Genomic DNA, 22563 nt, shown 5'->3' on the forward strand with positions numbered 1-22563 from the left:
CTCCCCTGCCCAGCCCCTCCCCTGCCCAGACCCTACCCCAGGCTCCCCCCCTAGCCCAGACCCCTGCCCCAGCCCCTCCCCCTACCCCAGGCTCCCCCCCTCCCCCTGTCCCTGCCCCTCCCCTGCCCAGACCCCTGCCCCAGCCCCTCCCCTGCCCAGCCCCTCCCCCTACCCCAGGCTCCCCCCCTCCCCCTGTCCCTGCCCCTCCCCTGCCCAGCCCCTCCCCCTATCCCAGCCCCTCCCCCTACCCAAGGCCCCTGTCCCAGGCCCTCCCCCTGTCCCAGCCTAGGTTCCTGCCCCTCCCCCTGCCCCCCCCCCTCCCCCTCCTCTAGGAGGGGGTCAAACAGCACATGGAGGTGGGGCTCCCCAACACCCTCCTCTGCCACACACCCAACTCTCCCTTCTGCGCCTTGGGCCACGGAAATGGGGGCTTTAGTTGGGGAGTGGGGACGCTGGACTGAGAGAGTCGGGCGGGGGGAGGGGGAGTGAGAGTTAGTGTGTGTGGGGAGATCCAGCAATCTGCCCATCTCAGCTGGTTTATAAACCCCGAGTCCTTCGCCCCGCCACCTGACCTTCACTAATTAATGATTATTCATTAAAGTTCTCATTAGCAGCAAAGAATCCTCAGACATCGGGCCTTGCCCCCAGCCAATGGGGGGTGGGGCAATGCACAGGCTGACTCGAGACCACCCTTCCCATCGGAGGGGTGGGGGGATGAGACCGAGTGTGAACCAGTCAGTCCAGGCACCCCACTGCCGAGACGTTAATGAAACGAAACCACTTTGCTCCCAAAAATACAACAGATGAACAAGGCCTGGTGTTTGCGTTAAGCATCGAGCTGGCAGACCGAGACCGAGAGCGAGAGCGCTCTCCCAGTTCTGCGCGGGTTTGGGACGTGTGCAGATGCTGTGATGATTAACCAGGTCTCTGCAGTTGCCCCACTGACACGGACCGGTGAAACAGTCAGGGCCTAGCTCGATGGGCGCCCAGTCAGGCTGATGGCGGATCGCAGCCAGTGAGAGGCACAGTGTCAGAGGCGGGAGGCCCATTCCCTTCGCGCTCCACTGCACCTCCAGAGAGAGCTTCATGTCAGGGCCGGAGGCCGTCCAGAGTTCTTTGGCAAGTCCAAACCTCCAGCGCTGACCGAACCACACCCACATCGACAGGACCAAGCCCCCTCGCAGCTGCCCCGCGCGTACACACTGGGAGGAAGGTCCGGATATAGGTGGTGCCCTCCGGGGGCGGGGGGAGTGGTGGCCACACGCAGAGACACAGGTACACACACACACCTCCGGACATCTCAACGTGTGGTCACCAACCCAGCGATCCGAGCACAGTGTATATCAACACAAGAGAAAATTATTCCTTTGCCATCTCAGTATGGCGGGGTGGGGGAGGAAGGGGGAGGGGGCTGTAAATGCCGAGGGGAGGCCGAGGGTCCCTGGCCACCCCTCGTGTCTCCGCCCACCGCTCGCCTGCCCGCCTAGGTCATCTGATGAGGGGCCTCCAGCATCTCCATGAGGAAAGTGTCGATAGGTGTGTCGCCGATCAGTTTGAAGAAGAACAGGTGCTCCAGGCATTTCAGTCCGATGGATCTCAGGGCCGGCAGTCGCAACAGGAGCTTGGCAAACCTGTGGGGAGACAGAGCGAGGGGTCAGTGTGGGGTCAGGGCATGGGGTCAGGGCCGGGGGTCAGGGTGTGGGGTCAGAGCGTGGGGTCAGAGGGTGGGGTCAGGGGGTGGGATCAGGGCCGGGGGTCAGGGGGTGGGGTCAGAGCGTGGGGTCAGAGGGTGGGGTCAGGGCATGGGGTCAGGGGGTGGGGTCAGGGGGTGGGGTCAGAGCGTGGGGTCAGAGGGTGGGGTCAGGGCGTGGGGTCAGGGCATGGGGTCAGGAGTAGGTCAGGAGTGAGGTCAGGGCGGGGGGTCAGGGCGGGGGGTCAGGAGTGAGGTCAGGAGTGAGGTCAGGGCGGGGGGTCAGGGCGGGGAGACAGAGCGTGGGGTCAGGAGTGAGGTCAGGGCAGGGGGTCAGGGCCGGGGGTCAGGGCATGGGGTCAGGGGGTGGGGTCAGGAGTGAGGTCAGGGCGTAGGGTCACCGTAGGGAGACAAGAGCAAGGGGTCAGTGTGGGGGTCAGAGGCGGTGGGCATCACTACATGGAATGTAACACAGCAGCGACATCGGGGGGGGCATCGGGCTGGGGGGGAGGGGAAATGGACAGGAGGGGGTGATGGGCTGGGGGGGGAGGGGTAGATGGACTGGGGGGGGATGGCTGGGGGGTGATGGGCTGGGGGGGAGGGGGAGATGGACTGTGGGGGGAGGGGGGGTGATGGGCTGGCGGGGGAGGGGGAGATGGACTGGGGGGAGGGGGGGTGATGGGCTGGGGGGTGATGGGCTGGGGGGAGGGGGAGATGGACTGGGGGGGAGGGGAAGATGGACTGGGGGGGAGGGGGGGTGATGGGCTGGCGGGGGAGGGGGAAGATGGACTGTGGGGTGATGGGCTGGGGGGGAGGGGGAGATGGACTGGGGGGGAGGGGGTGATGGGCTGGCGGGGGAGTGGGAGATGGGCTGGGCGGGAGGGGGGGTGATGGGCTGAGGGGGAGTGGGTGATGGGCTGGGGGGGGAGGGGGAGATGGACTGTGGGGAGGGGCTGATGGGCTGGGGGGAAGGGGGTGATGGGCTGGGGGGGAGGGGGAGATGGACTGGGGGGGAGGGGGGGTGATGGGCTGGCGGGGGAGGGGGAGATGGGCTGGGGGGGAGGGGGTTGATGGGCTGGCGGGGGAGGGGGAGATGGGCTGGGGGGGAGGGGGGGTGATGAGCTGGCGGTGGGGGGGGGCGCTGACCCGCTCAGGGACCTACCTGCCGGGTTGCTCCGGGTATCGGTGTTTGCAGTATCCCTCGAGGGAGGCGTAGACCTTCTCACGGAGCCCCTCCACCTCACCCGGGTTGGACAGGCCCTTGGCATCTGTGGGGAGAGAGAATCACATCATTCACACAACACAGCTTTCTGACTCATTGCTGGGGGGTGGGAGAGGGGGGGGCCCAGTCACTGAGAGAGAGAGAGGGGGGGGGGGGGGGGGCAGTCCTTGGGGGGGGCCCAGTCACTGAGAGAGAGAGAGGGGGGGGGCAGTCCTTGGGGGGGGCCCAGTCACTGAGAGAGAGAGAGAGAGGTGGGGGGGCAGTCACTGAGAGAGAGAGAGAGGGGGGGGGGGGCAGTCACTGGGGGGGGCCCAGTCACTGAGAGAGAGAGAGAGTGGGGGGGGTGCCCAGTCACTGGGGGGGGGTTGGGGGGTATCCCAGACACAGAGAGGGTGGGAGTCCCACCATTACCGTGAGAGGGTCCCACCATTACCGTGAGGGGGTCCCACCATTCCGTGAGCACTCCAAGGTCTAACACCAGTCGTTCTCTCGAGCTGGGGGCGCTCTGTGGCCAATCACAACTATTTTAGCTGAAACAATAATCAAGTGTCCCCTGATTAAATGGGGGCACTAAAATTGACAAACTAAGCCAATTAAACCTTGGACGGTAAACTTAAATCAAATTAAAATTTGGTTGCCGGGGGTGATGATGCACTCCAATCCCTCCGGCGCCCACCTCTCGCGGAAGGCCGCGAGCTCCATCTCCAGGGACACCCTGGCCCGGATGTAGGCGCAGAAGAGAGGCAGTCAGTCAGGTTGAACGACCCCCTCGACCGCCCGCTGCCTGGACCGGCTGATGGCACCCTTGGCCGTGCCCAGGAGCAGTCCTACGAGGAGGCCCTCGGACCTACCCGCTCCCCTCCGCACAGGGTGCCCAAAGATCAGGAGCATGGGACTGAAGTACAGCCAGAATTTGAGGAGCAGCCCCTTCAAATATTGGAAGAGGGGCTGCAAACTCACACACTGCACATACACATGGAACACGGACTACTCCAGGCCGCAGAAATTACAGGCGGTCTGGGAGTCCATCAACCGACTTAAAAACCGATTACACAGGACTGCTCCGAGCACCACCCTGTGGCCAGTTACAACCTTCCCTGCTGGATTGATATCGCGTGTAAACATTATCAATGGGAATTATATGGAGAGATTTGAAGTAGTCGAGGATAGACTGGGATAACAGTAAAGCACGGGATGAAGATGAGGAACAAGTTGAGATGTATTGAGGACGGTTTCCTGGATCAGATCCGGAAAGGAGAGTTGCTTCATTAGGCTGTGGGAATTGATTGGGGGAATGTGTGTGTGGCAGAGGGAGAATTGGGAAACCGTGGCCACAACATTAGATTCAAAGTTAGTCTAAAAAAGGATAATGAAGAGGGTAAGTTCAGGGTTCGGGTCTGCAAAAGGCAAAGCTCGGTGAGAAATGCAGGGATCCAAGAATATAGGAAACAGAGCAGGAGTAGGCCATCTGGCTGATCTGATCATGGACTCAGACCCACTTCCCTGCCCGCTCCCCAGAACCCTTTATTCTCTTAAAAACCAAGCTCATGTTCTACAGGGCTGTAGTGATACCCGCCCTCCTGTATGGCTCAGAAACATGGACCGCGTACAGTAGACACCTCAAGTCGCTGGAGAAATACCACCAACGCTGTCTCCGCAAGATCCTGCAAATCCCCTGGGAGGACAGACGCACCAACATTAGCGTCCTCGACTAGGCCAACATCCCCAGCATCGAAGCACTGACCACACTCGATCAGCTCCGCTGGGCAGGCCACATTGTTCGCATGTCAGACATGAAACTCCAAAAGCAAGCGCTCTACTCGGAACTCGTCTACGGTAAATGAGCCAAAGGTGGGCAGAGGAAACGTTACAAGGACACCCTCAAAGCCTCCCTGATAAAGTGCAACATCCCCCCGACACCTGGGAGTCCCTGGCCAAAGACCGCCCTAAGTGGAGGAAGTGCATCCGGGAGGGCGCTGAGCACCTCGAGTCTCCTCGCCGAGAGCATGCAGAAACCAAGCGCAGGCAGCGGAAGGAGCATGCGGCAAACCAGTCCCACCCTCCCCTTCCCTCAACCAGTGTCTGTCCCACCTGTGACAGGGACTGTGGCTCTCATATTGGCTGTTCAGCCACCTAAGGACTCATTTTAAGAGTGGAAGCAAGTCTTCCTCGATTCCGAGGGACTGCCTATGATGATGATGATTATTCCCTTATCGCTCAAAAATCTGTCTATCTCCACCTTAAATATATTCAATGACCCAGCCTCCACAGCTCTCTGGGGCAGAGAATTCCACAGATTTACAACCCTCTGAGAGAAGAAATTCCTCCTCATCTCAGTTTTAAATGGGCGGCTCCTTATTCTTAAACTATGCCCCCATGTCTGGATTCCCCTATGAGTGAAAATATTCTCTCTGCATCCACCTTGTCGAGCCCCCTCAGAATCTTACATGTTTCAATAAGATAACCTCTCATTCTTCTGAACTCCAATGAATATAGGCCCAACCTACTCAACCTATCTTCATAAGACAACCCCCTCATCTCCAGAATCAACCGAGTGAACCTTCTCTGAACTGCCTCCAATGCAAGTATATCCTTCCTTAAATACGGAGACCAAAACTGTACGCAGTACTCCAGGTGTGGCCTCACCAATACCCTGTACAGTTGTAGCAGGACTTCTCTGCTTTTATACTCTATTCCCCTTGCAATAAAGGCCAATATTCCATTTGCCTTCCTGATCACTTGCTGTACCTGCATACTAACCTTTTGTGTTTCATGTACAAGGACCCCCAGGTCCCTCTGTACTGCAGCACTTTGCAATCTCTCCCCATTTATATAATAATTTACTTTTTTATTTTTCCTGCCAAAGTGGATAACCTCACACTTTCCCACATTATACTCCATCTGCCAAATGTTTGCCCACTCACTGACCCTGTCTATATCCCTTTGCAGATTATTTGTGTCCTCCTCACAATTTGCTTCCCGCCCATCTTTGTATCATCAGAAAACTTGGCTCCATTACACTCGGTCCCTTTATCCAAGTCATTAATATAGTTTGTAAATAGTTGAGGACCCAGCACCGATCCCTGCGGCACCCCCTAGTTACTGTTTGCCAACCTGAAAATGATGCATTTATTCTGATTCTCTGTTTTCTGTTAGTTAGCCAATCCTCTATCCATGCTAATATATTACCCCCAACCCTGCGAGCTTTTATCTTGTGCAGTAACCTTTTATGTGGCACCTTATCGAATGACATCTGGAAATCCAAATATACCACATCCACTGGTTCCCCCTTATCCACACTGTTCATTACATCCTCAAAGAACTCCAGCAAATTTATCAAACATGATTTCCCTTTCATAAAACCATGCTGACTCTGCTTGACTGTGTTATGCTTTTCCAAATGACTACCTATTGCTTCCTTAATAATAGACTCCAGCATTTTACCAACCACAGATGTTAGGCTAACTGGTCTATAGATTCCTGCTTTCTGTCTGCCTCCTTTTTTAAATAGGGGCGTTACATTTGCGGTTTTCCAATCTGCTGGGACTGCCCCAGAATCCAGGGAATTTTGGTAGATTACAGCCAATGCATCCACTATCCCTGCAGCCACTTCTTTTAAGTCCTTAGGATGTAAACCATCAGGTCCAGGGGACTTGTCCACCTTTAGTCCCATTATTTTACCGAGTACTTTTTCTTTAGTGACAGTGATTGTATTAAGTTCCTCCCTCCCTATAGCCCCTTGATTATCCACTATTGGGATGTTTTTACCGTGAAGATCGATACAAAATATTTGTTCAACGTCTCTGCCATTTCCCTGTTCACCATTATTAATTCCTCAGTCTCGTCCTTGAGGGGACCAATGTTTACCTTCGCCACTCCCTTTTGATATACTTGTAGAAGCTCTTACTATTTGGGGAAGTTTAACTGGGCAGCAAGTCAGCAAAGACACCAGCAGCGGGAAAGCCTCCAGTCCGAGATGGAGAGAAATAAATATATCCCTTTACCGTGCTGAGGGGTACATTGAAAACTCTCTACAAATAGAACGATTAAAACTAACTGAAGTTTAACAGGAGGCTTGTGATCACGCTGGGGCTAAAAATATTGAAGATAATCAGAGAATGACACAGCACAGGAGGAGGCCCATCGAGCCTGTGCCGGCTCTGTGACAGAGCGATCCAATCAGTCCCACTCCCCGCTCTTTCCCCACAGCCATGTGAATGTTTCCTTTTCAAGTATTTATCCAATTCCCAGTTTGAAAGTTACTATTGAATCTGCTCCCACCGCCCTTTCAGGCAGCGCGTTCCCGATCACAACAACTCGCTGCGTAAAAATATTCTCCTCATCTCCCCCTCTGGCTCTTTTGCCAATTATCGTCAATCTGTGTCCTCTGGTTACTGACCCCCAATCCTCAGGTACACTGAAAGTGCAATGGAGAGGTGAAAAAGGACATTTCAAAGGGTTAAATGAAAAAAAATTTATATAAAAGGAAATAATGAGGGGTTTTATAAATATATAAAAAGTCAAGGAACAGTTAACCAAAGGGTCAGTGATGAAGGAGGGAGTCTGTGGAAGATGAACGGACACAAGAGGTTTTCAATAAATATTTTGATCTGAGATTTGACAAGCGATGGTGGGAGTGAGAATGTGGGTGGATGAGAGGAGGAGGTACGGGAGAGAAGGGGCTGGATTGGATGATATTAGCAGAACACTGGGGGGGTCAGTCACAGGGCCCTGATGGATTCACCCTGGTCACACAGGAGACAGCAAAGGTTCCGGCCACACATTTTCAATCCTCTGTAAATATGCAAAATATAAATTTTTGCAAATAGTGAGGAGGATGGCAGAGAAAACCACAGGAAGACAGATGGGTGGGTGGAATGGGCAGACCTGTGGCAGGTGCAGTTCAATGTAAGGTAACCATTTGGGATGAAATACCAACATGGGAGTAAAGAAAGAACTTGCATTTCTATAGCGCCATTCACATCCTCAGGACGTCCCAAAGCGCCTCGCAGCCAGCCAACTACTTCCAAAGAGTCGGAAACGTAGCAGCCAAATTGTGCACAGCAAGGTCCCACAAACAGAAAGATAAAATAAACAGGTCATCTGTTTTAATGATGCTGTTTGAGGGATAAATATTGGCCTCAGGACACTGGGGAGGGCCCCCCACAGTGAGATCTTTTACATCCACCCTAGCAGTTAGACCTCTTCAGATTCATAAATCCCTGAAAGTGTGAGTGCATAAAAAAAGCTACTGGTATTTTGGGTTTTAAAGATAGGGGGCGAGAGCACAAGAGTAACAAAGTCATGCTAAATGATACACAATAATGATGAGGCCAGAGTTCGAGACTGTGTGCAGATCTGCATGCCCCGTCATAGAAAGGTTACAGCCACAGGGGGCATGTAAGTTCTCTAGACAGGTGGAGCGAGAGAAGTTCGCTGTGAGCAGTACCTGGGTTGAAGAGTACGATAGCTCGCAGGCAGCCCAGCTCTGTCTTGTCCATGAGCATATCTCGCATCTTAGAAACAAGCTCTGTCAGAACTCTGAGGAGAGAGAAATTAAAGTTCAGAATAAAACAGCTGAGAGCTCCCTGGATCATTTCACTAACGGCCCCTGAAATCTAATTCCCCAATAATCCTGCTCACAGGCCCCATAACCCCGCTCACTGACCTCATAACCCCGCTCACAGGCCCCATAACACCGCTCACTGACCCCATAACCCCGCGCACAGGCCCCATAACCCCGCTCACTGACCCCATAACCCCGCTCACTGACCCCATAACCCCGCACACTGACCCCATAACCCGCTCACTGACCCCAAAACCCCGCTCACTGACCCCAAAACCCCGCTCACTGACCCCAAAACCCCGCTCACTGACCTCATAACCCCGCTCACTGACCTCATAACCCCACTCACTGACCCCATAACCCCGCTCACTGACCTCATAACCCCGCTCACTGACCTCATAACCCCGCTCACTGACCTCATAACCCCGCTCACTGACCCCAAAACCCCGCTCACTGACCTCATAACCCCGCTCACAGGCCCCAAAACCCCGCTCACTGACCTCATAACCCCGCTCACTGACCCCATAACCCCGCACACTGACCCCATAACCCCGCTCACTGACCCCAAAACCCCGCTCACTGACCCCAAAACCCCACTCACTGACCCCAAAACCCCACTCGCTGACCCCAAAACCCCGCTCGCTGACCTCATAACCCCGCTCACTGACCCCACAACCCCACTCACTGACCCCAAAACCCCGCTCACTGACCTCATAACCCCGCTCACTGACCCCATAACCCCACACACTGACCCCATAACCCCGCTCACAGGCCCCATAACCCTGCTCACAGGCCCCATAACCCCGCTCACTGACCCCATAACCCCGCTCACTGACCCCAAAACCCCGCTCACTGACCCCATAACCCTGCTCATTGACCCCAAAACCCTGCTCACTGACCTCATAACCCCGCTCACAGGCCCCATAATCCCGCACACTGACCCCATAACCCCGCTCACAGGCCCCATAACCCCGCTCACTGACCCCATAACCCCGCTCACTGACCCCAAAACCCCGCTCACTGACCCCAAAACCCCACTCACTGACCCCAAAACCCCGCTCACTGACCTCATAACCCCGCTCACTGACCCCATAACCCCACTCACTGACCCCAAAACCCCGCTCACTGACCTCATAACCCCGCTCACTGACCCCATAACCCCACACACTGACCCCATAACCCCGCTCACAGGCCCCATAACCCCGCTCACAGGCCCCATAACCCCGCTCACTGACCCCATAACCCCGCTCACTGACCCCAAAACCCCGCTCACTGATCCCAAAACCCTGCTCACTGAACTCATAACCCCGGTCACAGGCCCCATAACCCCGCACACTGACCCCATAACCCCGCTCACAGGCCCCATAACCCCGCTCACTGACCCCATAACCCCGCTCACTGACCCCATAACCCCGCTCACTGACCCCAAAACCCGGTCACTGACCTCATATCCCCGCTCACTGACCCCATAACCCCGCACACTGACCCCATAACCCCGCTCACTGACCCCAAAACCCTGCTCACTGACCTCATAACCCCGCTCACAGGCCCCATAATCCCGCACACTGACCCCATAACCCCGCTCACAGGCCCCATAACCCCGCTCACTGACCCCATAACCCCGCTCACTGACCCCAAAACCCCGCTCACTGACCCCAAAACCCCACTCACTGACCCCAAAACCCCGCTCACTGACCTCATAACCCCGCTCACTGACCCCATAACCCCACTCACTGACCCCAAAACCCCGCTCACTGACCTCATAACCCCGCTCACTGACCCCATAACCCCACACACTGACCCCATAACCCCGCTCACAGGCCCCATAACCCCGCTCACAGGCCCCATAACCCCGCTCACTGACCCCATAACCCCGCTCACTGACCCCAAAACCCCGCTCACTGATCCCAAAACCCTGCTCACTGAACTCATAACCCCGGTCACAGGCCCCATAACCCCGCACACTGACCCCATAACCCCGCTCACAGGCCCCATAACCCCGCTCACTGACCCCATAACCCCGCTCACTGACCCCATAACCCCGCTCACTGACCCCAAAACCCGGTCACTGACCTCATATCCCCGCTCACTGACCCCATAACCCCGCACACTGACCCCATAACCCCGCTCACTGACCCCAAAACCCCGCTCACTGAACCCAAAACCCCGCTCACTGACCCCAAAACCCCGCTCACTGACCTCATAACCCCGCTCACTGACCCCATAACCCCACTCACTGACCCCAAAACCCCGCTCACTGACCTCATAACCCCGCTCACTGACCCCATAACCCCGCACACTGACCCCATAACCCCGCTCACTGACCCCAAAACCCCGCTCACTGAACCCAAAACCCCGCTCACTGACCCTATAACCCTGCTCACTGACCCTATAACCCCACTCACAGGCCCCATAACCCTGCTCACTGACCCCAGAACCCCGCTCACTGACCCCATAACTCTGCTCACAGGCTCCATAACCCCGCTCACAGGCCCCATAACCCCGCTCACAGGCCCCATAACCCTGCTCACTGACCCCATAACTCCGCTCACTGGCCCCATAACCCCGTTCACTGACCCTATAACCCCACTCACTGACCCCATAACCCCGCTCACTGACCCCATAACCCCGCTCACTGACCCCATAACTCCGCTCACAGGCCCCATAACCCCGCTCACAGGTCCCATAACCCCGCTCACAGGCCCCATAACCCCGCTCACTGACCCCATAACTCTGCTCACTGGCCCCATAACCCCGCTCACTGACCCTATAACCCCGCTCACTGACCCTATAACCCTGCTCACTGACCCTATAACCCAGCTCACAGGCCCCATAACCCCGCTCACTGACCCCATAACCCCGCTCACTGACCCCATAACTCTGCTCACAGGCCCCATAAGCCCGCTGACAGACCCCATAACCCCGCTCACAGGCCCCATAAGCCCGCTCACTGACCCCATAACTCCGCTCACTGGCCCCATAACCCCGCTCACTGACCCTATAACCCCGCTCACTGACCCCATAACCCCGCTCACTGACCCCATAATCCACCGCTCACTGACCCCATAAGCCCGCTCACTGACCCCATAACCCCGCTCACTGACCCCATAACCCCGCTCACTGACCCCATAACCCCACTCACTGACCCCATAAACCCGCTCACTGGCCCCATAAACCCGCTTACAGACCCTGCAAAAAAAATTCACAACTCACAAATAAGACAATATACACAATTCCTGCACCCACACCTCCAACCCCAATTACCCCACATCCCCAGCCCCTGACCCCGATCCCCTGACCCCGATCCCCACACCCAATTACCCCCACTCCCAATTACCCCACATCCCCAGCCCCTGACCCCGATCCCCACACCCAATAACCCCAACTCCCAATTACCCCACATCCCCAGCCCCTGACCCCGATCCCCTGACCCCGATCCCCTGACCCCGATCCCCTGACCCCGATCCCCACACCCAATTACCCCCACTCCCAATTACCCCACATCCCCAGCCCCTGACCCCGATGCCCTGACCCCGATCCCCTGACCCCGATCCCCTGACCCCGATCCCCACACCCAATTACCCCCACTCCCAATTACCCCACATCCCCAGCCCCTGACCCCGATCCCCTGATCCCGATCCCCACACCCAATTACCCCCACTCCCAATTACCCCACATCCCCAGCCCCTGACCCCGATCCCCTGACCCCGATCCCCTGACCCCGATCCCCACACCCAATTACCCCCACTCCCAATTACCCCACATCCCCAGCCCCTGACCCCGATCCCCTGACCCCGATCCCCTGACCCCGATCCTCACACCCAATTACGCCCACCCCCAATTACCCCACATTCCCAGCCCCTGACCCCGATCCCCTGACCCCGATCCTCACACCCAATTACCCCCACTCCCAATTACCCCACATCTCCACCTGACCCCCCCTGTCCTCCCACCCCCCAAATCCCCAGTCCCCGCCCCAATTCTCTCCCCAACCCGCAACTCCCTCCCTGCTGCAGCTGATGATTTGAAGACCCCTCTACCTGTACCCACACTGTGGGATGTCTCTGATCTTGCAGGGCTGCGATATTTGCCTGCAGCCCCCACCCCGGCTTACCTGTCGAAGATTGCCCCCACTCCCGCGCTGTGCGCGCTGTTCCGATGGACGTGGAGACCGGTTGCCAGCAGAATCCCATCTTTCACAGCTATGGATCGGTGAGAGAACGAAGCGATGAGCAGTTCATTCCAGCCTGTGGACAGAATATATTGTACCCGTGAGATGGTGCGAATCAGGCCCCGGGGCAGCACAGGGGGTGATGGGTGAGCGGGACTCGGTGCGAGTTAGGACACGGGGTCAGTGAGCACAGGGGGTGATGGGTGAGTGGGACTGGGTGTGAGTTAGGACACGGGACACAGGGGGTGATGGGTGAGTGGGACTGGGTGTGAGTTAGGACACGGGGGCAGTGAGCACAGGGGGTGATGGGTGAGTGGGACTGGGTGCGAGTTAGGACACGGGGCACAGGGGGTGATGGGTGAGCGGGACTGGGTGCGAGTTAGGACACGGGGCAGTGAGCACAGGGGGTGATGGGTGAGCGGGACTGGGTGTGAGTTAGGACACGGGGGCAGTGAGCACAGCGGGTGATGGGTGAGAGGGACTCGGTGCGAGTTAGGACACGGGGACAGTGAGCACAGGGGGTGATGGGTGAGTGGGACTGGGTGCGAGTTAGGACACGGGGGCAGTGAGCACAGGGGGTGATGGGTGAGCAGGACTGGGTGCGAGTTAGGACACGGGGCAGTGAGCACAGGGGGTGATGGGTGAGTGGGACTGGGTGTGAGTTAGGACACGGGGTCAGTGAGCACAGGGGGTGATGGGTGAGCGGGACTGGGTGTGAGTTAGGACACGGGACACAGGGAGTGATGGGTGAGTGGGACTGGGTGTGAGTTAGGACACGGGGGCAGTGAGCACAGAGGGTGATGGGTGAGTGGGACTGGGTGCGAGTTAGGACACGGGGCACAGGGGGTGATGGGTGAGCGGGACTGGGTGTGAGTTAGGACACGGGGGCAGTGAGCACAGCGGGTGATGGGTGAGAGGGACTCGGTGCGAGTTAGGACACGGGGGCAGTGAGCACAGGGGGTGATGGGTGAGTGGGACTGGGTGTGAGTTAGGACACGGGGGCAGTGAGTTTTGGATGAACTGAAGTTTACAGAGGCTGCGAGGTGGCTGGTCGGATAACCCGATGTGAAGCACGTTGGGATGGTTCACTGTGTAAATAAACAATAAATGCAAGTCATTGTCTTCTTTTGCTTTGAGCTGAGTATTATTCAGGGTTGCATATTTCACTGAGTGACATTGGGGAAAGTGATGCAGTGAGGGACTTGCCGCGGGGGCGATGAGGTGAGTCCTGTCCTGTTGGATCCAGTTTGTTTACTCAGGATACCGGCTCCACACTGGACAATAAGCCTGACGCACCTCCTGCAGTGGGCGAAGAGCTGAGCTCGACACCAGTGTGAAGGGTCCTCACTGTGACAATCAGCGGGCAAAGGTCAGTGGCAGGTTACTGCGACCCTTCCAGTGCCTCACAACCCCTTCCCTCAGTCACCCGATCCTTTGCCCCTCAATCACCCCCGACCCCCGAAACATGACCCCCGACCCTTCCTGCAGCAATGACTCTCTCTGCGGTTCCTCAGTGCCCCCGGTCACCCCCTCCCCCCATCAACCCCTCCCCCTGCCACCCCCGAGCCCCCGGTCACCCCCTCCCCCCCTCCCCTTTCACCTTCTCGCCCCAGACACCCCCGTCACCACCTCGCCCTCGCCCCCCAAGACCCCCTCACCCCGTCACCCCCTCCCCCCGAGACCCCCATCACCCCCTCGCCCCCGGTCACCCCCGAGACCCCCATCGCCCCCGGTCATCCCCTGTCACCCCCTCCCTCCGAGGCCTCCTCACTCCATCACCCCCTCCCCCCGAGACCCCCACGTTACCCCCGAGACCCCCTCGCTCCCAACCCCCATCACTCCCGACACTTTTGCGAGGAGGGAACCACACTGAAATAATTGGCCTTTGATTGGCTGAAAACGGTCTCCAAATACTGTCTTGTCAGTGACGCAGAGTTTAGCCTGGTCAAAGTCTCTGACCAACAGAAAGCCCAGTACAGCCCAGACAGTCGGACTGAGAAATGGGCTGTCCCAGGGCAAGGACTGGCGAACTGAGAGAGAAGACTGAGTGTCAGGGAATGACACAACACAGCTGGCACTGAACAGCCTGGCACAGGCTGGGCACCCAATGGGGCATTGCGAGAGGGATGGAGTACAAAAGCAGGGAGGTCCTGCTGCAACTGTATAGGGTATTGGTGAGGCCGCACCTGGAGTACTGCGTGCAGTTTTGGTCACCTTACTTAAGGAAGGCTATACTAGCTTTGGAGGGGGTACAGAGATGATTCACTAGGATGATTCCGGAGATAAGGAGGTTACCTTATGATGATAGATTGAGTAGACTGGGTCTTTACTCGTTGGAGTTCAGAAGGATGAGGGGTGATCTTATAGAAACATTTAAAATAATGAAAGGGATAGACAAGATAGAGGCAGAGAGGTTGTTTCCACTGGTCGGGGAGACTAGAACTAGGGGGCACAGCCTCAAAATACGGGGGAGCCAATTTAAAACCGAGTTGAGAAGGAATTTCTTCTCCCAGAGGGTTGTGAATCTGTGGAATTCTCTGCCCAAGGAAGCAGTTGAGGCTAGCTCATTGAATGTATTCAAATCACAGATAGATAGATTTTTAACCAATAAGGGAATTAAGGGTTACGGGGAGCGGGCGGGTAAGTGGAGCTGAGTCCACGGCCAGATCAGCCATGATCTTGTTGAATGGCGGAGCAGGCTCGAGGGGCTAGATGGCCTACTCCTGTTCCTAATTCTTATGTTCTTATGTTCAATGGGGCAACAGGGCACGGGCTGGGCATCCAATGGGGCAATGGGCTAGGCACCCAGGGGGATAAAAGGGCATGGGCTAGGCACCCAATGGGGTAACAGGGCATGGGCTAGGCACCCAATGGGGTAACAGGGTGGGTGAATTGTGCACCAATGGGATAACGGACCAATAGAATAAAAGTCAGTTACCTGCCCTCAAGAGGATCACCTGGTCATCCAATGGGAGCTCCGAGAAGTGTGGGATACGCTTGGCCCACTCGACCAGTGTGAAGAGCTGCTTATCGGCGGCTTGGCAGATGTTGGTGACTGGGTCGTTGGGCTGTGGAGGGAGGAAGAGGAAGATTACAAAACGAGCACTGTGGCAGCAATTCCAGCATCGGCAGAGCCCGAGAGAGAGGACACAATAAAAGCTCCGTCAAAGGAAACACTGGCATTTCTATAGTGCCTGTTCACAACATCGGCTATTCAGCCCCACCTGTTCCACCATTCCATCAGATCGTAGCGAATCTGCAACTTAATTCCATTTAGGTTCCGTAACCCTTAATACCCTTTCCCAACAACAATCCATCGAACTCAGTTGTGAAAGCTCCAATTGGCTCCCAGAATCCACAGCTTTTGGGGGAAAGTTCCCGATTCCTACTGCCCTTTGTGTGAAGAAGTGTTTCCTGACATCACCCCGGAACGGCCTGGCTCTAATTTTAAGGTTCTGCCCCTTGTTCTGGACTCCCCCCACCCCAGGAAATATTTTCTCTCTCTACCCCGATTGAATCCCTTTATCAATTAGAACACCTCAAGGCTCGCTCACTGCTGTAATGTGGAGAGCGCAGCAGCCTATGTGTGCACAGCAAGCTCCCAACAGCAATGCGATACAGATCATATAATCACTTTTGGTAATGTTGGTTGAGGGATAAATATTGGCCCCAGGATACTTTTTCCATGGAATGTTTTGCATCCACCCGAAAGAGCAGAGTACTGCCCCTCCGACAGTGCGGCGCTCCCTCAGTACTGCCCCTCCGACAGTGCGGCGCTCCCTCAGTACTGCCCCTCCGACAGTTCGGCACTCGCTCAGTACTGCCCCTCCGACAGTGCGGCGCTCCCTCAGTACTGCCCCTCCGACAGTTCGGCACTCCCTCAGTACTGCCCCTCCGACAGTTCGGCACTCCCTCAGTACTGCCCCTCCGACAGTGCGGCGCTCCCTCAGTACTGCCCCTCCGACAGTGCGGCACTCCCTCAGTACTGCCCCTCCGACAGTTCGGCACTCCCTCAGTACGGCCCCTCCGACAGTGCGGCGCTCCCTCAGTACTGACCCTGTCGGACAGAGTGCTGCACTGTTGGCAGTGGGGTGCACTGGGACTTATTTCCGGGCAGTGCCCTGCCCTGCCCTGCCCTGCCCTGAGAGTGCTCACCGAGCTGTTGCCCATGCCGAGGTTGGTGTCGATGTAAGTCTCAGTCTTGGGCTCGACGGCCAGCTCCGCCTCCACAATCTTCTCCACCGGCATGTCCTCATTGGCACTGCTCGTGGACTCCACCTCGTTCTCATTCCTGTCCTTTCCCCGCTGCCTCTCCTCCTGGACAGCTGCAGGCGGAAGGGGAGAACTGTTGAGGGCCTGCTCCCACTGGAAAACAACTCACACACAGCAATCACATCCCAGCACTCCATACGCAATCCGCCCGCCCCGCCCCGTGCCGTGCCCCGGGCTGCAGCCGGCTTCACTGTAAAGCACTGCCCGTTCTCCCCGTGACCGTGGTACCTTGTTGCTGGTCAACCTGGGGTGAGCATATTCTGCCACGGAGGCACCATCCCCTCGGCTCATGGCCATGGACAGAAGCTGGGGCTGGTTATCGCCTCGCTGACCCAGGGCAGGATCAGCCAGTTGTATTGCCCCCGCCCCACGCCCCGCTACTCCAGCTCAGGTCAGAACCGGGGCAGGGCGGGGCCACGGGGACAGGGTGGGGCCAGGGACAGGGCGGGGCCACATTGACAGGGCGGGGCCACAGGGACAGAGCGGGGCCAGGGCAGGGCCACAGTGACAGGGCGGGGCCACAGGGACAGAGCGGGGCCAGGGCAGGGCCACAGTGACAGGGCGGGGCCACAGTGACAGGGCGGGGCCAGCGACAGGGCGGGGCCGGGCCAGCGACAGGGCGGGGCCAGGGACAGGGCGGGGCCACAGTGACAGGGCGGGGCCACAGGGACAGAGCAGGGCCAGGGCAGGGCCACAGTGACAGGGCGGGGCCACAGGGACAGAGCAGGGCCAGGGCAGGGCCACAGTGACAGGGCTGGGCCAGGGACAGGGCGTGGCCACAGTGACAGAGCGGAGCCACAGTGGCAGGGCGGGGGCAGGGACAGGGCGGGGCCAGTGACAGGGCGTGGGCGGGACCACCGTGACAGGGCGGGGCCAGGGACAGGGCGGGGCCACAGGGACAGGGCGGGGCCAACGGCAGGGCAGGGACAGGGACAGGGCGGGGCCATAGTAACAGGGCGGGGGCGAGGCCACAGTGACAGGGCGGGGACAGGGACAGGGCGGGGCCACAGTGACAGGGCGGGGACAGGGACAGGGCGGGGCCACAGTGACAGGGCGGGGCCACAGTGACAGGGCGGGGCCAACGGCAGGGCAGGGCCAGGGACAGGGCGAGGCCACAGTGACAGGGCGGGGCCAACGGCAGGGCAGGGCCAGGGACAGGGCGAGGCCACAGTGACAGGGCGGGGCCAGGGACAGGGTGTGGCCAGTGACAGGACGGGGGCGGGGCCACTGGGACAGGGCGGGGCCAGAGACAGGGCGGGGCCCACATTGTCGTCGGCACACAATGCACGAAGGGGCAGCAGCAACAAGCTCTGTTATCAGAAAATTACAATTCTAATCTCTGCAAAACACACAGCCATTCAAGTAAACAATTTGATGTTAATGGGGCTGCAGGTACAGAGCCATCTGGGGATTCACACACACAAATCTCACAAGTCGACAAAGCTGTTTAAAAAGCATAAAAAGCATAAACATCATCCTTGGCTTGATAAATACAGGCATTGAATACAGAAAATAGCAAGGTAGCCGCACCAGTACTGTACCCCAGTGTTATACAGTGACAGACCTGTACCCACCAGTACTGTACCCCAGTGTTATAGTGACAGACCTGTACACACCAGTACTGTACCCCAGTGTTATACAGTGACAGACCTGTACCCACCAGTACTGTACCCCAGTGTTATACAGTGACAGACCTGTACCCACCAGTACTGTACCCCAGTGTTATACAGTGACAGACCTGTACCCACCAGTACTGTACCCCAGTGTTATACAGTGACAGACCTGTACCCACCAGTACTGTACCCCAGTGTTATACAGTGACAGACCTGTACCCACCAGTACTGTACCCCAGTGTTATACAGTGACAGACCTGTACCCACCAGTACTGTACCCCAGTGTTATACAGTGACAGACCTGTACCCACCAGTACTGTACCCCAGTGTTATACAGTGACAGACCTGTACCCACCAGTACTGTACCCCAGTGTTATACAGTGACAGACCTGTACCCACCAGTACTGTACACCAGTGTTATACAGTGACAGACCTGTACCCACCAGTACTGTACCCCAGTGTTATACAGTGACAGACCTGTACCCACCAGTACTGTACCCTAGTGTTATACAGTGACAGACCTGTACCCACCAGTACTCTACCCCAGTGTTATACAGTGACAGACCTGTACCCACCAGTACTGTACCCCAGTGTTATACAGTGACAGACCTGTACCCACCAGTACTGTACCCCATTGTTATACAGTGACAGACCTGTACCCACCAGTACTGTACCCTAGTGTTATACAGGGACAGACCTGTACCCACCAGTACTGTACCCCAGTGTTATACAGTGACAGACCTGTACCCACCAGTACTGTACCCCATTGTTATACAATGACAGACCTGTACCCACCAGTACTGTACCCTAGTGTTATACAGTGACAGACCTGTACCCACCAGTACTGTACCCTAGTGTTATACAGGGACAGACCTGTACCCACCAGTACTGTACCCCAGTGTTATACAGTGACAGACCTGAACCCACCACTACTGTACCCCAGTGTTATACAGTGACAGACCTGTACCCACCAGTACTGTACCACAGTGTTATACAGTGACAGACCTGTACCCACCAGTACTGTACCCCAGTGTTATACAGTGACAGACCTGTGCCCACCAGTACTGTACCTCAGTGTTATACAGTGACAGACCTGTACCCACCAGTACTGTACCCTAGTGTTATACAGTGACAGACCTATACCCACCAGTACTGTACACTAGTGTTATACAGTGACAGACCTGTACCCACCAGTACTGTACCCCAGTGTTATACAGTGACAGACCCGTACCCACCAGTACTGTACCCCAGTGTTATACATTGACAGACCTGTACCCACCAGTACTGTACCCTAGTGTTATACAGGGACAGACCTGGACCCACCAGTACTGTACCCCAGTGTTATACAGTGACAGACCTGTACCCACCAGTACCGTACCCCAGTGTTATACAGTGACAGACCTGTACCCACCACTACTGTACCCCAGTGTTATACAGTGACAGACCTGTACCCACCAGTACGGTACCACAGTGTTATACAGTGACAGACCTGTACCCACCAGTACTGTACCCTAGTGTTATTCAGTGACAGACCTGTACCACCAGTACTGTACCCCAGTGTTATACAGTGACAGACCTGTACCCACCAGTACTGTACCCCAGTGTTATACAGTGACAGACCTGTACCCCCCATAACTGTACCCTAGTGTTATACAGTGACAGACCTGTACCCACCAGTACTGTACCCCAGTGTTATACAGTGACAGACCTGTACCCACCAGTACTGTACCCCAGTGTTATACAGTGACAGACCTGTACCCACCAGTTCTGTCCCCCAGTGTTATATAGTGACAGACCTGTACCCACCAGTACTGTACCCCGGTGTTATACAGTGACAGACCTGTACCCCCAGTACTGTACCCCAGTGTTATACAGTGACAGACCTGTACCCCCAGTGTTATACACAGCACAGGACAATGTCTAGAAGTTCAAGGGGCCCTGGGGAAGTTGTTAATCTCCCACTGTCACACTGTGCTGAACCGGACAGCCTTGGCAAGGCTCCAAGTACACTATTACTAAACATGTGCACTAAATGAGTTACTGAGGGTCACGTCGGTGTCAGGATTGACGTCTGTTCTGGTTTCTAGGAAATCTACCAAATGTATTTCCAGAATTAGCAGGCACGGGTATGTGAACACTAACAGCACTGATGTATCTTAGCTGCGGCTGAATGTGTTCCCAGAAAATGCGCACGGCCAGAGTGACCATACACAAATTACTCTGATGCACAGCAAGCTGCCACCTCACTTTAAATATAACCCACTGTGAAGAGTGAGATCACAGGTCACACTCGTGCGCCTCCGCCCTCAGGCCAATACTCTGGCAGTACTGAGGGAGTGCTGCACTGTCGGAGGGGCAGTACTGAGGGAGTGCTGCACTGTCGGAGGGGCAGTACTAAGGGAGTGCTGCACTGTCGGAGGGGCAGTACTGAGGGAGTGCCGCACTGTCGGAGGGGGAGTACTGAGGGAGTGCTGCACTGTCGGAGGGGCAGTACTGAGGGAGTGCTACACTGTCGGAGGGGCAGTACTGAGGGAGTGCCGCACTGTCGGAGGGGGAGTACTGAGGGAGTGCTGCACTGTCGGAGGGTCAGTACTGAGGGAGCGCTGCACTGTCGGAGGGGCAGTACTGAGGGAGCGCTGCACTGTCGGAGGGGCAGTACTGAGGGAGTGCAGCACTGTCGGAGGGGCAGTACTGAGGGAGCGCCGCACTGTCGGAGGGGCAGTACTGAGGGAGTGCTGCACTGTTGGAGGGCAGTACTGAGGGAACGCCGCACTGTCGGAGGGCCAGTACTGAGGGAGCGCTGCACTGTTGGAGGGGCAATACTGAGGGAGCGCTGCACTGTCGGAGGGGCAGTACTGAGGGAGCGCCGCACTGTCGGAGGGGCAGTACTGAGGGAGTACTGCACTGTCGGAGGGGCAGTACTGAGCGAGCGCCGCACTGTCGGAGGGGCAGTACTGAGTGAACGCAGCACTGTCGGTGGGGCAGTACTGAGGGAGCGCCGCACTGTCGGAGGGGCAGTACTGAGGGAGCGCCGCACTGTTGGAGGGGCCATCTTTCGAATGAGACAACGACGCTCCCTCAGTACTGCCCCTCCGACAATGCAAGGTTCGATACAGGTTGAGCATAACTTCCCTACTTCTCCTTTCTGTACTTCAAGAAATGTTTTTTACGGCCTTGCTAACCTGTGTCGGTACTTTTAGTGATTTGTGTATTTGTATCCGAGATCCCTTTGTTCCTCTACCCCACCCAGATTTGCACCCTCCCAGAAATAGTGACTTCTCTATTCCTCCTACCACAATGTAATACCTCATATTTATCTGTGTTGAACTTCATTTGCCAATTCTATGCCCATTCTGTAAATTTATTAATGTCCTCCTCTAATTTGTCGCAGTCCTCCTCGGTAGTGACTATCTCCGCCCCCGCCCCCCCCCCCACCCACCCGCCCACCCAAAGTTTGGTGTCATCTGCAAATTTAGAAATTGTGTTTTTGGTTATATTAAATCGTTAATATAAATTGTGAACAGCAGCGGTCCCCGCACTAATCCTTCTGGAACACCACTTGCAACCCTTTACCCTCCTCTCTGCTTTTTTGAAGCCAGCTAGCTATCCATTCTGCTACTTGTCCCCTAACTCCGTACTCTCCAACCTTATCCATCAGTCTATTGTGGGATACCTTATCGAAGGCCTTTTAAAAATCTAGATAAATTACATCTACTGCATCACCCTTGTCGACTCTCTCTGTTACATCTTCCAAACATTCAATGAGCTGGGTCAAGCATGACTTTTCTTTTTTGAAATCTATGCTGACTATCCATTATTACATTTTTGGTTTCTAGATGTTCTTCTATATTTTCCTTTAGTAGCGATTCCATTATTTTTCCTCCCGCTGATGTTAAACTGACTGGTCTATAATTCCCTGGACATGTTCGATCCACCTTCTTAAATATAGATTTCGGTAACTACCTGCCAGTCCGCTAGCACTACACCTTTTTCTAACGAATTATTAAATGTGTGCAGTAATGCCTCTGC

General features: G+C 56.3%; 1 protein-coding gene across 3 annotated transcripts in view; it reads right to left on the reverse strand.

Moving 5' to 3' along the window:
- Positions 1 to 340: 340 nt before the first annotated feature.
- The window catches only part of LOC139233099 (retinoic acid receptor RXR-alpha), a 213488-nt gene continuing 191265 nt past the window's right edge, over positions 341 to 22563 (reverse strand). For all 3 annotated transcript variants that reach the window (XM_070863621.1, XM_070863620.1, XM_070863622.1), the window contains 6 exons: positions 16805 to 16974; positions 15588 to 15717; positions 12593 to 12725; positions 8362 to 8453; positions 2853 to 2958; positions 341 to 1631 (listed from right to left, as the gene is read on the reverse strand). In XM_070863621.1, coding sequence (XP_070719722.1) covers positions 1484 to 1631; positions 2853 to 2958; positions 8362 to 8453; positions 12593 to 12725; positions 15588 to 15717; positions 16805 to 16974 — 779 coding nt within the window. In that variant the 3' untranslated portion in view covers positions 341 to 1483. The remainder of the gene's footprint in view (positions 1632 to 2852; positions 2959 to 8361; positions 8454 to 12592; positions 12726 to 15587; positions 15718 to 16804; positions 16975 to 22563) is intronic.

This window comes from Pristiophorus japonicus, chromosome 20 (genome assembly GCF_044704955.1).
Source record: "Pristiophorus japonicus isolate sPriJap1 chromosome 20, sPriJap1.hap1, whole genome shotgun sequence".
In the NCBI taxonomy this organism is placed as follows: Eukaryota; Metazoa; Chordata; class Chondrichthyes; family Pristiophoridae; genus Pristiophorus; species Pristiophorus japonicus.